General features: G+C 35.3%; 1 protein-coding gene across 2 annotated transcripts in view; it reads left to right on the top strand.

The window, feature by feature from the left end:
* Positions 1 to 13,949, top strand: part of LOC111145595 (polypeptide N-acetylgalactosaminyltransferase 13) — a 447,585-nt gene that overhangs the window by 237,134 nt on the left and 196,502 nt on the right. For both annotated transcript variants that reach the window (XM_022500591.1, XM_022500602.1), the window contains exons 3-4: positions 12,651 to 12,817; positions 13,441 to 13,648. In XM_022500591.1, coding sequence (XP_022356299.1) covers positions 12,651 to 12,817; positions 13,441 to 13,648 — 375 coding nt within the window. The remainder of the gene's footprint in view (positions 1 to 12,650; positions 12,818 to 13,440; positions 13,649 to 13,949) is intronic.

A 13,949-nucleotide genomic window follows, 5' to 3' on the forward strand; every position in this document is an offset into this window, starting at 1 on the left:
AATTTACCACAAGAATACACTTTCATATGTATGAAGAAATGCATGCTCAGATATATATTAAAAGCAATAATCATCAATGGGTAGTGTAACGGGTGAAACATTGATTTAAAAAAACCGAAAAAATAAACAAAATCTCAAGTTATCTTCTCACAAATTATTTATTATAATGAGAAAAATACTGTAATTAGAAAAACCTGGCAGATACCACCCTACTCAAGTGATCATTGTTTCCATTAGTAATGGCACATTGCAACACGCTGTGCTTTGTCTGATGGTACACTAACATTGACACAACATTATCCAAAATGGTTACCTGAGCCTGAGTCTGATGATGTGGAAACATCAGACAAGTGTCCCTTCCCGAAAGATGGTGTTCCTGATGTTGTCTTTAATAACAATGACTGTACTCAATGACAAATAATTTGAAGAAAAAAAAAATTATTTCTTATTTAAAACCAGATGTGGAAAAATATACAAGAAGAAAAATTCATGATGCATACAGTCTTTTAATTGATACTTAATTTAGCAGAAATTAAACCTTGCAATTATTATTTGGTATTTTTACACTTACATTTTAGTAGGTAATGGAATTTGGTTTCTATTCTTTAATTTCTTCATTTATTTCACACATGGGACTTTGATCTTAATTTTGTTCTATTCATGAATTTAAAATAGTTTTGTGAATATATATAACATAGAGTATTTGAATTCTATGTGAGGAAACAAAGTATAGTTCCCTGAAGCGTTTCTAATATGTTAGAAATCCATGATATTCAATTTCTTTGAATATTAGGTATAAATTATGTTAATTTGTATACGTATATATTTATAGATACAGGTGTAGATGAATATTTAGTTATATAGTCCTTTATAGTAAACAAACCTAGAAGTGAATGAAAACATTGTCTGATCCAAAGCAAAAAAATTATCACAAAGCCTGCATACTTGACTCCATACATGTAGAGACTTTACATTGACCCCATTCAAATAAAATACATTTACCTCCCTAATTTTTCCCCACATTCCTTCTATTCCAAATTCTTAATCTAAAGATGCAGCTGCCTCTGGAAACAGAGCTAATTGTCTTCATAGGATAATTACAGGATTTTGAGGCTTAGGGCATCCTTTAGAGTTACCCAGTGCGTGCACTGTACAAAGACATCCAGTTAGAAGGGTGAGTGGATAACTCTGTTTATGATGCTGTGCACCTTGGCAAGGGACTGGAAGGAATGCCTTTTTCTGGGCACAGAGGCCTAATTTGCTTTTAAGTCTTTGGTAGCAGGATTCCACTGTCCAGAAGGAGCATATTTTTCTAATTATACAATGGTTATGATAGACTGGTTGTGGCCCTGATTCTAGTTCAGCATGCCCATTTTACATCTTTCCTAATCCTATGTATCTCTTTCAGTTACCATTTTGATTCTAAAATCTAGTTCCCATGTTATACCCTGCTCCATGAACTGAGTGTGTTTTTGTACTTGTGTATGAATATCCTTGATCTAATAAAAGCAGAATGCCAGTTTCTTCATGAGTGAATTCTTTACTTTCTCTGACCTTTCAGGGACTGAAGTGTTCTATTTCTGAATTCATCCATAAGTTTTGTCCCTATCATCTGATACTAAGTCCTATAAATATCACCAATTTCTCTGTTGGTATATCTTCATTCTGCTTGTTGCTAGGCCTCCCATGGTGAGGCTTTCATCCCTTGCCAACACCTGGCTGTTCTTGACAGACTTTTACTCTGAAACATCATCTGTCACAATTCACTCTGGATTTAGAGCTTTGCTTGATCAACTAAAAATTTCTTTCATTCTCTGTAATTCCATCTTTCCTCAAGAATGTATGATTTACAACCAGTGTATTGTTTAGTATATATAAATTCTCATGTATTTGATGAGTAAGTACTTTTTATATTCAAATAATTCTATAGCTAAAAAGTCTTATTAGAAGAATACTAAGATGAAAGGGATCCTTTCAGGGAACCTTTCAGGTCTTTACTTGAAAACAGTAGCTATAGCATGAGAGGGAGAATTTTCCACACATTCAGAATGACTCCATTTCCTCAATGTGTTGAATTATCTATTAACTTATGTATATGAGAAGGAATGAAAAATAAATATATAAAATATACTGGTATCTTAAGACAATGAACAATTGAATATCTCTGGAGAAAACATGAAACATGACTTGAGCAACACCTTGAACAGTATGTGTGATTTCTTCAGTGAAGGTGTTTCAAATACAAGGAATTCTAGAGATAGAGAGAGATAAAGGCATGAGAAAGATTTGTTTCCTGAAGGAACTCTGAGATGTTCAGTATTGCTAAGAGTTAAATGCCATGAAGTGAGAGGAGAAAGTAACTAAGTAGGCTGAGCCAGATCTAGAGGAGCCTTTATATTTTAGCATTAGGCAATGAAGAGGTATCAGAAATGTTTGAAGAAAAGAGTGGTTTTTGGATCTACATTTTGGTTGGGATTGAGAAAGGTATACTTTGGGGATCAAGAATATTCCAAAATTGCACCATATTGACCCCATGCATTATGCAGAGGTGATGGTCTATGGAAAGGGCATATTTTCAGGAAAGCATAATAAAGATATGAGAACAATCATCAGGATTTGGTGACTGTATCAACATCAAAGTTTCTGACTTTGAACCTGGGTGGATGGTGGTTTCATTATCTCAGAGAAGTGAAAAATGTGAGTTCAGTGTGGTCAGTTAACTTGACATAAATGATGGCCCAAGCAAAACTTGGTTCAGTCAGATCCAAGCCCCCTGATACAAAAATTAGTATTATTTTCACTTACAAATGTAAGAACTTAAACCTATGAATGGCAATAGTAAATAATTTTGTTGTAAAGTCACTTTAATTGTATTTATCATACTCAATAACATTGAATTGTTTTCATTGTTAAAATACTTTCAGTAGCATGAAAGAGTTATATTGAGAGGCCACAGAATGTTCCAAAACCACAAAGACTACACACAGCACTTATTCAAATGTATTCTTTTTACTTTACTTTTACTTTTAGCAGAGAGTTGAATTACAGTTCATTACCAAAATTCAGGAGAATTCTTTACAATAGAAAGGATACAAAATTTATTTGTAGAATAATCACATTTATGTCCAAAAAAAAAAAGACTATTAGCATTATAGAAGTAACTCCCACAGGAGTGTACAATTGCCATTTATTTGGTAGAAATTAGATCTACAAGGTTTTTTGGTTTTCTTCATTTAAACCAGATGTCAACTGAGTGTATCTAATCTGTTAAGGTCAAAATCAGGTTAGTTTGAACTCCAAAAGAATAATCTGTGGAAGTCCAGGGCCCACTCAGCAGGGAGTCTACCTGGATTTCTCTCTCCCTCCCTCTCCGTTTGCTCTTCCCCCTCCCTCTCTCTCTCTAAATTAAAAAAAAAAAAAAATCTTTTAAAAAGTATATAAATAAATAAAGTGTATCACATCACTGAGGAAAGTCCACTGGACTTTTGAGCTTCTCATCATTTTACTTGCTATCTCCTCTCCCTAGTCCCTTTTTACTTCTTCCTTTAGTGTTTTCTACTTCAAGCTCCAATCTCCTGGAGTGAAGCAAAGGCTTCTGTTTAAGTGGTTAATGATTTCCTTTGTTTCCTGGGAATACATACCTTCAGGCTCAAACCTGTTTCCCTAGGTGCCTTATCTCAGAATTCTCCCGAACAGTCAGAGTTCCAAGGTTTGAAACCCAGTTCCATCACTTCAGAAGAAGTTGCAGGAGTTTATAGTTGAGCTTTGCCCACCTGAGGCTGACTTTAAATTACCAAAGCAAATAATCCTCCCTCTGTCCTATCGTTCGAAGGCCAGTTGTAGCCTAACACTAGGTCTTGGTACCTTTGTCATCCCCCTACTTGATCTCATCATGTAGGCATTTTATCAACTCACATTATCACAAGAAGGGTAAATATAATACAGTAAGATATTTTGAGAGAAAGACCACATTCACATAACTTTTATTACAGTATATGGTTGCAACTGTCCAATTTTATTATTAGTTATTATTAATTTCCTACTGTGCCTAATTTATGAATTAAACTTCATCATGGGTATACATGTATAGGAAAAACATAGCATATAGAGGGTGCAGTGTTGTCATGGCTTCAGGCATCCACTGGAAAGGTCCGGGAAGGTATCTTCCACAAGTAAGGGGAGACTGTTGTACTTAACTGATCTGAATAGTGGGTTTTTGACTTAATCATCACCAGATGGGAGCAACAATATAACTAGTTCATAAGGAATATTATAAGGATTATCAGTTGCTGCCTCCATAAAAGGCCCCCAGAATAACCACCACAGTGGCAGGGTCCTAGCAGTCTTGCGTGGTGAAGGTAGATATTTATAAGATTGGGGATCTGGACTTCCATGGTTTAAGACTGGTCTGTCTTAACTGTTCAGTGCTGGAATCTTCCTGAGATCAGTCAAGGATGTGATGTAATAGTTTAGGATTGCTGGATGTAATGAGGAGTCTCGAAGTCAGTGGATAAGCAAACAGTTTGTCTAGTTAAGTTATATATCATCCTGAGAAGACAGCTGAGCAACCTATTCTCCATAGAAGGACGTAGTCTGAGCAATTTATTGTTAGAATCAATTTATTTTCTGGAAGTTCTTGAAGCATGCAGCAAAGCTATTTATGAGTTTATAGCCTTGTCATAGTTCTGATAGGTAACCTATTTGGTTGCACAAGGTTTCAGTTCTCAGGGTCAAATGAGAATAAAGCATATAGTACAATGTCTGCTGCATAATTAAGGGTTTAAGAAATGTTCATCACTTAGTACTGGTTATCTTATTCTGATGTTTCTTAAATCAGGACTTGACTGCCAGAGGAAATGGCCTCACTCTGGCTAAGGAGTGCAATATTTGATAACTGGACTAACCCACAGGGTAAAGCAAGTAGTGGGTTGGTAGGAGGGAGCACAAGTTGCTGGATAGTAAGCTCGTGGATATTCAAGAGCAGGCAAGAAGCAGAGATCTCATCAGGAAGGCAGAAGAGAGCCCTCTGAGATTTCCAGCAGAAAATAATAAGAAGAGATTAAGGTAAGTAAGCAGGAAGATTTACAGGCAGCCAGAAAAATTCAAGATTAGGGCAATAAATGATTTAGAAGCACTAAAAGAGAAAGAGGCAGGACCTGTATTCTACATCACTACACTGGACAAACTAGTAAACCTGTTCTTAAGCCACAGTAGTCTAGACACCAGACGTGTTAGTGAAAATGCACCGAAGTTAGGAATAAAGTAGCAGATTGGCCACAAGAACTAAGGACAAAAGACAAGTTATTAGAACAAGGCAATGGTCAGAGTCCTATCGGCAGCAAAGCTGACTCAAATAATTATAGAGACTTTATCTGTAATATTCTGTATGGTGCTTCATAGCATAAAAATAGCATAATAATGAATTATATTCACCTAATCCCTTTATAATTTCATTTGTTTTCAATAAAAGTACTGTGATATAGAAATGGCAGCAGTCTTCCTTCTGTTTGGTTGATGGCAAAACCAAAATTAAATGAGTTTGCTCATAGATCCTATATGGCAGAAGGGGGAGGCAAACATAGGTTTCCAGGGACAGAGCTTGCTCCAATATGCCAAATAGGAATGATGTTCCTATGTTCGAGAGAACTGTGTTATAGCACAAGGACTTGCAGCCCAGTTTTCTTATACTCTTTCCCTTCCCTATCCTTAGCTCATTTATTTGCTCTGGCTCTAGAAGCTGGAAAAATAAAACCAACTGAAGATACCCCTCGCAAAAAAAAGGGTAGATAACTGGTATTTCTGCACCTCTAGTTCAGACTATGACAATGCAGAGCTATGAGCAAGAAGTCTATCTGATAATTCATACAAAAGCCTGACTTATTGTGAAGTTTTCATGCATCAGCCCCTTATTAAATGTATTTTGTGATATGCAGAATACTAAATTCTGGAAAGGCAGAGATAAATAATAATAACCTTCCTTCTTCCTTTGAAGAATCCCCTAATCTATTGAATTAGATAGCTATGTTATAAAAAAGCATAATATGTTCAGAAAGATTGAGGCATTCATCAGGTACAAGGCTAAGGAAGGGGGCTGAGTGGTCTTCTCTGAGATTAGTGGGGGATGTAGAAAGAAATTCCCTGGCTTTCTGTTCCTGTTTCCTACAGCATGGCACTCTCCCACCTGAGATCCTAGTGATGTATTTCAAACAGAAGCCAACAAGCAAGGGATTTTGGAAATGCTTCTTTCCCAGTAGCCTTATTATTCCACCCATCCCAACACTTAAGAAGAGAACAGAAGGTTCAAGGAGTGATCTGATAGCAAATAGGCCAAGAATGTGTACAATGTCCAACTGGATATTAACACAAAGGTGCTTGGGACATAGGAACTTTAAAAACATTAGTCAATAATTATGACTTGTAGTAACTCACTCTTGGAAGGTTGAACACAATATTAATATAAATCAACATATAGTAACCCATGCAAAATTAAGTGCTTCATTTTACTTGAGGCCCCAAGCTGTTCAGTTATTATGAAAGAATCACTTTGCTGTTGCCCAAGTTTTCTTTGCATGGATGCATTGGCAAAAGATGAAAATTCCCTCTGTGAATATGAATTTTAATGATTGGGAAACAAAGAAACCACACATAATTCTGCAAGGTTCAAGGCAATTCCCATAGCTGTTAAAAATAAGAAGTATATAGAGGACTTGTATTGTAAGTCTTTATTTTTAATTACTATTATTAGTCTTCTTGATTGAGGCAGTAAAAGGTAACCACTGACTCACTGAGCAGCAATTCAACAAGTCATGCAAACTACAATGTTGACAGCCTTTGTAGTCCTAAATGGATCGTGTCTAACTAAACCACTGTGTAATTATGGATCCTTTGTGATTTCACATTCTCATCTTATAGTCAAATTTTCTTTCTTTGATGTGGCATATTGTGTTCAGTAACTTATCTGAAAACATCAATATGGTTTTGAAAAGGATAAAATCAAATTGTAACAGTCTATGTCCCTATAATGTATGCATAGCCAAGGGGAAAGATGGTAAATAGGTATGCTGTCTCACCGTTTTTCCATGTTCCAGACATTGGAAATACAATTCTATCCCTATACACTCTCTAAATAAGAGCAGCTAGATTTATTTCTCATATATTTATAAATCAACAGCTGATACACAGAAGACTGGGCCAACATTAGTGTATATTCAGATGATAGAAAAAAATGGAGTGGACAAGACTTTCTGATTCCAGTGCTGACAATTACAGGAAAAAGGGCTTTATTAATTTCATCTGATATAACTGCAAAAAAGAGATGTATTAACCTTAAGCATCTTATTTTAAAATGTTGATGCAAGCAAAAAGATTATATCTACACTGATATGTGTACACACACACACACACACACACACACACGTGTGCATATTTAAAATCAGTGTTTCTAGGCACCTGGGTGGCTCAGTGGGTTAAGCCTTTGCCTTTGGCTCAGGTCATGATCTCAGGGTCCTGGGATCGAGCCCCACATCGGGTTCTCTGCTCAGCAGGGATCCTGCTTCCCGCTCTCCCTCTGCCTGCTTCTCTCCCTACTTGTGATCTCTCTCTCTCTGGCAAATAAATCAATAAAATATTTTAAAAAATAAATAAAATCAGTGTTTCTGATAAATAATTTTAGACAAACTTTTTCAGCTTTGGCTGCACACTGAGATCCCCAAGGGAGATTTTTTTTGAAATCCCATTGCATCTGGCCACACCCTGGACACCTAAATCAGAATCTCTGTGGTTGAGACCCATGCATCAGTATTTGTTTCCAGCTCATGGGATTATTCCAGTGTGCGACCAAGTTTAAAAGCCATAGATATATTATTACAGAATTAAATAAACTTTCACTTCCTTTCAAGTATTAACAGATTTAGCATGTCATAATATAGTGTAAATATGAAATGTTGCTATAATAAAGGTGTGATTTTACTAGAATACCGGTTTTCAGGAATTTAATTTGAGTAGTGGGCATCAGATATTCCTTTCAAACTGATGAAAATTGCTATTGCAGTCTGCCACTTTTGCTCTCACAGTTAATTACGTATACATTGTGTTCCCACAGTAATGTCAACTTTTGCCAATTCCATTTAGATTATTACATAAAAGGAAACTAATATCTTCACACAGATTGCTAAAAGAGTATTTGGTCTATATGCACACAATTTCAATGAAAGCTGTTCTCTGTGCTTTTTTTTTAATCAAATGATTCTAGGGGATTCTCTGTTTTAAAGATATATGTTTGAGTATAAGATTAAGGCATAGTTTTTAAGTTCAGATTTTTTTCTAATATTCTGGACACCAATAATACCACGTAAAACATTTGATGTAGCATATAATGTGGGGCATAAATCTTTAATGTTAACTAATATTATTAAAGAATAAAATATATTATTATTACTTTATTATGCAGAATACTGAACAGTTCTGTGACTTGAGACTTGCATTCTGTAAAATGAAGATTTTAATTAGTTAACTTTGACAGCTGTTTCCAAGTCCACCATTTGGAGATTCTGAGCTTAATTCTGCAGTGTAGCCCAAGCAATGTCTCCTACACATTTCAAGTTACCTACTTTAATCTTACATAAAAGATGTAAAAGCTGAGGTGGCCAGTGGTGAAATAATTCTTACAATATCACAAAGAAGTTGTTTGCCTTGTATTAGGAGAAGAGGTTATTAGAGAGGTCCAATCCACTTAAGTACGTACCTCCCTCCATCATATAGGTCTCTTGTTTTTGTTTTGTTTTTAATTATGTCTTGAAAAAGTAGTGAGTTGAAACTCTGACAGCTTAGATACCTAAAGTTCTTCAAAAAAAAAAAACAAAAAACAAAAAAAAAAACAAAAAACCCTAAACTAAACTAAAACTAAATAGCCCTGTAAATACTTTTTGTTGGCTAAACAAAAAATTGTTCTATTCACCTGTTGTAAAATGCACCCTTTTAGTTTTCTGTGTCTGAAATCAGGATGAGGGGCAGTGGTTAGTTACTATCATTGTCAACTAGCTAGCAGTTGTTATAAAGAGCGATTTCTCAAGCTTGTATGAATGTGGTCATGACTGTTCACATAGTCATGCTTCACCTGAGTTATTAACCAGTGTTTAAACCACAGGTGCAGAGTTTAATTGTCATTCAGCTTTCCTTCAGAAAAGCTGTAGTCTGATTCAGTATTAGAACAAAAGTTATTGTGTGAAAACAAAGGCAAGGAAATGGTGGCAAGTATTAAATTTCATAAGACAAAGCAAATATTTATTGTCAGAGCAATGACCACAACTCTGTATTTTCTTGTTAATCAACAGCTGACTGATTTATATAGCCTTTTCCCTTATGTTAACCAGGCGACAGTATCACCAGGGATCTCATTAGAAATGCAGAATCTTGGGGTGTCTTGCCTCAGTGGCTAAGTTGCCTAAGCATCTGATTCTTGATTTCAGCTCAGGTCATGATCTCAGGGTTGTGAGGTGGAGCCCTATTGGGCACCACACTGGGTGTGGAGACCGCTTAAGATTCCCTCTCTCTCCCTTTGTGTCCCCTTAAAAAAATGCAGTGTCTTGGGCTCACCCCAAATTTACTAAAGCAGAATCTGCATTTTATCAAGATGCCCATGTAATTTCTTTGCACCTTAAAATTTGAAAAGCATAACTTTATAGTTCCAAGGAAGATACCCACAAGAAGATGAAGGTGTTTTATATTTTGTTACTGTGATTAATGTACATACACATTAATGTATGCCTCTAATATGTTGAGCAGTGCAACATAAAGCTGGAGAAAGCCCCTTAGAAAAGATGAAAGAAACTTCAAAGTACCAAAAAGCTGGTGTGACTGATTCATAAGCAAGCATGACAATATTGATAGAAATCTATGTCCAAGTAATTTTAAAAGCTTGTTCTGTAAGCTCTATTTAGGTATTAAATGGATTCTAGTGATAAGAAAGCATATGCTATGGTTTATTTGACATTTTTTTTTTCTCTCCTAGCAACACTTAAAATGACCATGTATCTTACGATAGGTCAAACAATAGATGTGGTGAGATACAGAAAATGGTAATAGAACAGTGTATCACAACCCCATTAGAAACCATGGAAATAACTCCTGTTCAGGAGCCCCTTGAGATAACAGGACAAACTGACATTGAAAATAATTAATTTGTATAGCTTAAGAATTATTCTAGAAATTATTTTATTATCATACAAAGTTTTCTTTGCTAAATAATTATTTACGTAGGAAGAAGGGGAAGAATTAATTAAAATATTAGCCACATTTTATTTGTATGCTACATTAAATAATGACAATGTGGAAATTTTTTCTAAACATAATAGTTCCATTAATAGTAAATTAGTTCATTATAACTTTGTCACATACATTGAATATAAAATTAACATTTGTGATTAGATTTTTCCAACCACAAAAACAAAGCAGGATAGAAATATTTTAAGTAGCTGGATTTGAATATCTGCTTTTAGTTTGGTATTTTAAAAGGTTCATCTAAATATCTCATTCATTTTTTTCTTTGTTGGCATTTAGAATACAAAACATACAATGTACATGCATAATAACATACCAAAAAATTTAACTTGAATTATTTTTTTTCAAGTGATACTGGGTAGCCATTAGAGACTGCTGTCCTTGGGTTAAACCAACCTTTGTGGACTGTTGGACTGCTTTTAGCCTGATTTTCCAGTTTTACTTCTTTATTGATGCTGATCATGATGGTCTTTAACACACTGTTTGCTCAGCTTGCTGTTTCGTTGGGCAGAAGAATGGAGGTTTGAGGAAGATCATGGTGAGGACATTTTTAAAGTTACCAAGATGGCTTTCTGAGTTCATTTAGTGATAAGCTGCTGGGATGCCCAAGTCACGTGCTGATGAGGCATATAGAAAACATTGGAATCTTGCCACCAGAATGGGAAAAGATGACTATGAATCAAAGTACTTTTTCCCACCACATTTTGATTTTTCTGTATACACGATATATTCTATAGGGTGGATGATTAATGAATGCTTTTCACATAAATATATGCAGAGAAAATGTCATAGTTCAGGTATAGTTCCTTCTTATCTGGCTACACTACAGAAGACTTCACTGAGTAGATGAAATTTCAGACTGTTTTAAAGGATGATTAACATCTCAAAAGTCATTCAATCAGTATTTGTTTAATTATATGCCATTATGTCCCACATTTTATTGATTTTCTTTTCACTTGCCTGTGAAGAAGGCTAATTTTAACAATGCTTATTTTGTGTCGTGTCTGAGATCATTCATGAGTGGCAGGAAGTATCTAGTTCATTTTATTTTGGGGACGATTTTAATTCTCTAGCTCTTAAGAATATTTCCCATGAAACTATAACCTAAGATGAATAAACTCTGCTCCTGTTCCAGATACCCAGAGATTTTTTTTTTTCTAAAATTTTATAATTACATGAGTTAAATGTCTGAATGTTGACACGTTGATGGGGGGTGAGGACCAGCTACATGTTAAAGTGAGGGTGATCACCTAGAGCACTACACATACTATTTATCCAAATGTACATTTTTAGATTTATTTCTTGAAAAGTAAAATTTGGGCTTCTTTGGATTTATAAGCAAAATTTAAAAAAAATTTTTTTCTCAAAACAGCAAGTTCTAAAAGTGATGAGAATTATGGTGTGGTCTGGGGGCACCTGGGTGGCTCAGTTGGTCTAAGCATCTGTGTTTGCCTCAGATCATGATCCCAGGGTTCTGGGATCCAGTTCTGCACTGGGCTTCCTGCTCAGCTGGGAGCCTGCTTGTCCCTCCCTCTCTGCCTCTCCTCCTTCTGTACTCTTTCTTTCTCTCTCTGTCTCTCTCTCTCTCTCAAATAGAGTTAAAAAAAAGATTATGGTGTGCTCTGTGTGACTGGTAGCATTTGTATCACCTGGAAGCAAGCTTTTTTTCAAAAATGCATAATCTTGGGGTATACCCCAGACTGACTGAATCTGAATCTGCATTTTAAGAAATCTCTAGGCGATTCCTGTGCACGCCAAAGTTTGGGAAGTGCTAGTAGCCTGTTCCCTTACCTGATCTCCAATTTTGATTATGTAGTACTAACCGAGAATCTGCAAAGTAAATCCTAGCCCCTCAGTGTTTCCTTCAAAGTAGACATGGTTTATAGCATTCTCAAACAGAATGGAAAACACATGACTAGATTTTAGAATAGAAAAATAATATCAACTTTATATGCTTCAGAACTCTGTGAGCATGTCTTTTCAGGTTCTTATGACTTTTTGAGTTATACAATAAGTATTTTTTCTGAACAAGGAATAAAATTATATCCACTAAATGAATTCATATGTCCCTGTTGTACTGTGGTCTTCTGTTGATAGTGTCAGAATGTTATTTTAGCTTTCTTAGACTTGTGGAAATCATTCTGCTTGTTCCCTACAGGAATTAGAATAAAATACTAACAATTATGCATCTTTAATTTTCAAAATGCCAAGTAATTACTCACATTTACAAAAAGGAAAATTATTTTAGATAATCCTAACATATTTCCTTAGTAAGGGGCAGTTAAATCTAAAGTGTTATCATGAATATTTTTGTTACAATAATCAGAATGAAAAATGAATTTATAAGCTTGCCTCTCTTCTTTCTTTTCCAGATGCAAGACAAAGGTCTACCCTGATGAACTTCCAAACACAAGTGTAGTCATTGTGTTTCACAATGAAGCTTGGAGTACTCTCCTTAGAACTGTTTACAGTGTTATAAATCGTTCCCCACGTTATCTGCTCTCTGAGGTTGTCTTGGTAGATGATGCCAGTGAAAGAGGTATAAATATTCTTCCCCCTATATATTTTTTTAATCAGAAAACTTCATTATGGTTGAAAAGATAGCTGGGTAATGATCTGTATTTTCCTTAAAATTCTACTAACCCTGAAATCACCTATCAAATTTCATCAATATACCTAGCCAGTGCCAATTCCAGGAGTCTGCGACTAATTCTTTCAGTTTCTCTCATGATTCCATTTGGTCCATACTAACCTAAGAAATCAGACAAAGTGATGTTCAAAAGTTTTTATTTTTTTCCCAACTTAAATGATCACATGATTGAGCATTAATACGACTTCGTGTACTTCTGTCTTTTGTGTGTGTATGTGCAGGTAAAAGCAAAATAACTTGCAATTAAGAAGTCTCCATTTACTCTTGTGGCCCAATTTCTAAATTAAAGTCCAATATATTAATGTCCTTATCTTTGCCAGTCAACTGATAGAGTTATTGTGAAATATACATTAATTTACTGATAAGATCTCTTTGTATTTATTTCACCTAGTGCAAAAAAATGATGGGAGTTGGCTTCCATTTCTGTGTGTTGAATTCCTTCTGGGCAGTAGTAGCTCTGCTGTGTCTTCATATAGTTTCAAAACTTTATAAATTCTTATTGCACATTACAGATTTTCTCAAGTTGACATTAGAGAATTATGTGAAAAATTTAGAGGTGCCGGTAAAAATTATTAGAATGGAAGAGCGCTCTGGGTTAATACGTGCCCGCCTTCGAGGAGCAGCTGCTTCAAAAGGGCAGGTCATAACTTTTCTCGATGCACATTGTGAATGCACCTTAGGATGGCTGGAGCCTTTGCTGGCAAGAATAAAAGAAGACAGGTAAGAATTCATGTGTTATGTCTGCCTGGGTTTTGACTGAACCTGTTAGGACAGTTCCAGGTACCCGTCAAAACTTCCTTATAAATTGCTATTTTTAGAAGGTTTATTATCTAGCTTTTAAAAAGCACCCCTCCCCCATTTAATATAGGCTGATTCATGCTGAGTATTAATATTTGTTTAAGAAACAGTTGAGCAATTCAAACAGTAAAAATGTGTTGAATATTCATTTTGTAGGTGATAGAAATGAGTCCAATTTGAAATAGTGTCATGTTTTATAAAATTTCAAAGCACCTCATTGTGT

The sequence above is a fragment of the Enhydra lutris genome, unplaced genomic scaffold (genome assembly GCF_002288905.1).
Source record: "Enhydra lutris kenyoni isolate GAN:26980312 unplaced genomic scaffold, ASM228890v2 scaffoldscaffold1, whole genome shotgun sequence".
NCBI lineage: Eukaryota > Metazoa > Chordata > Mammalia > Carnivora > Mustelidae > Enhydra > Enhydra lutris.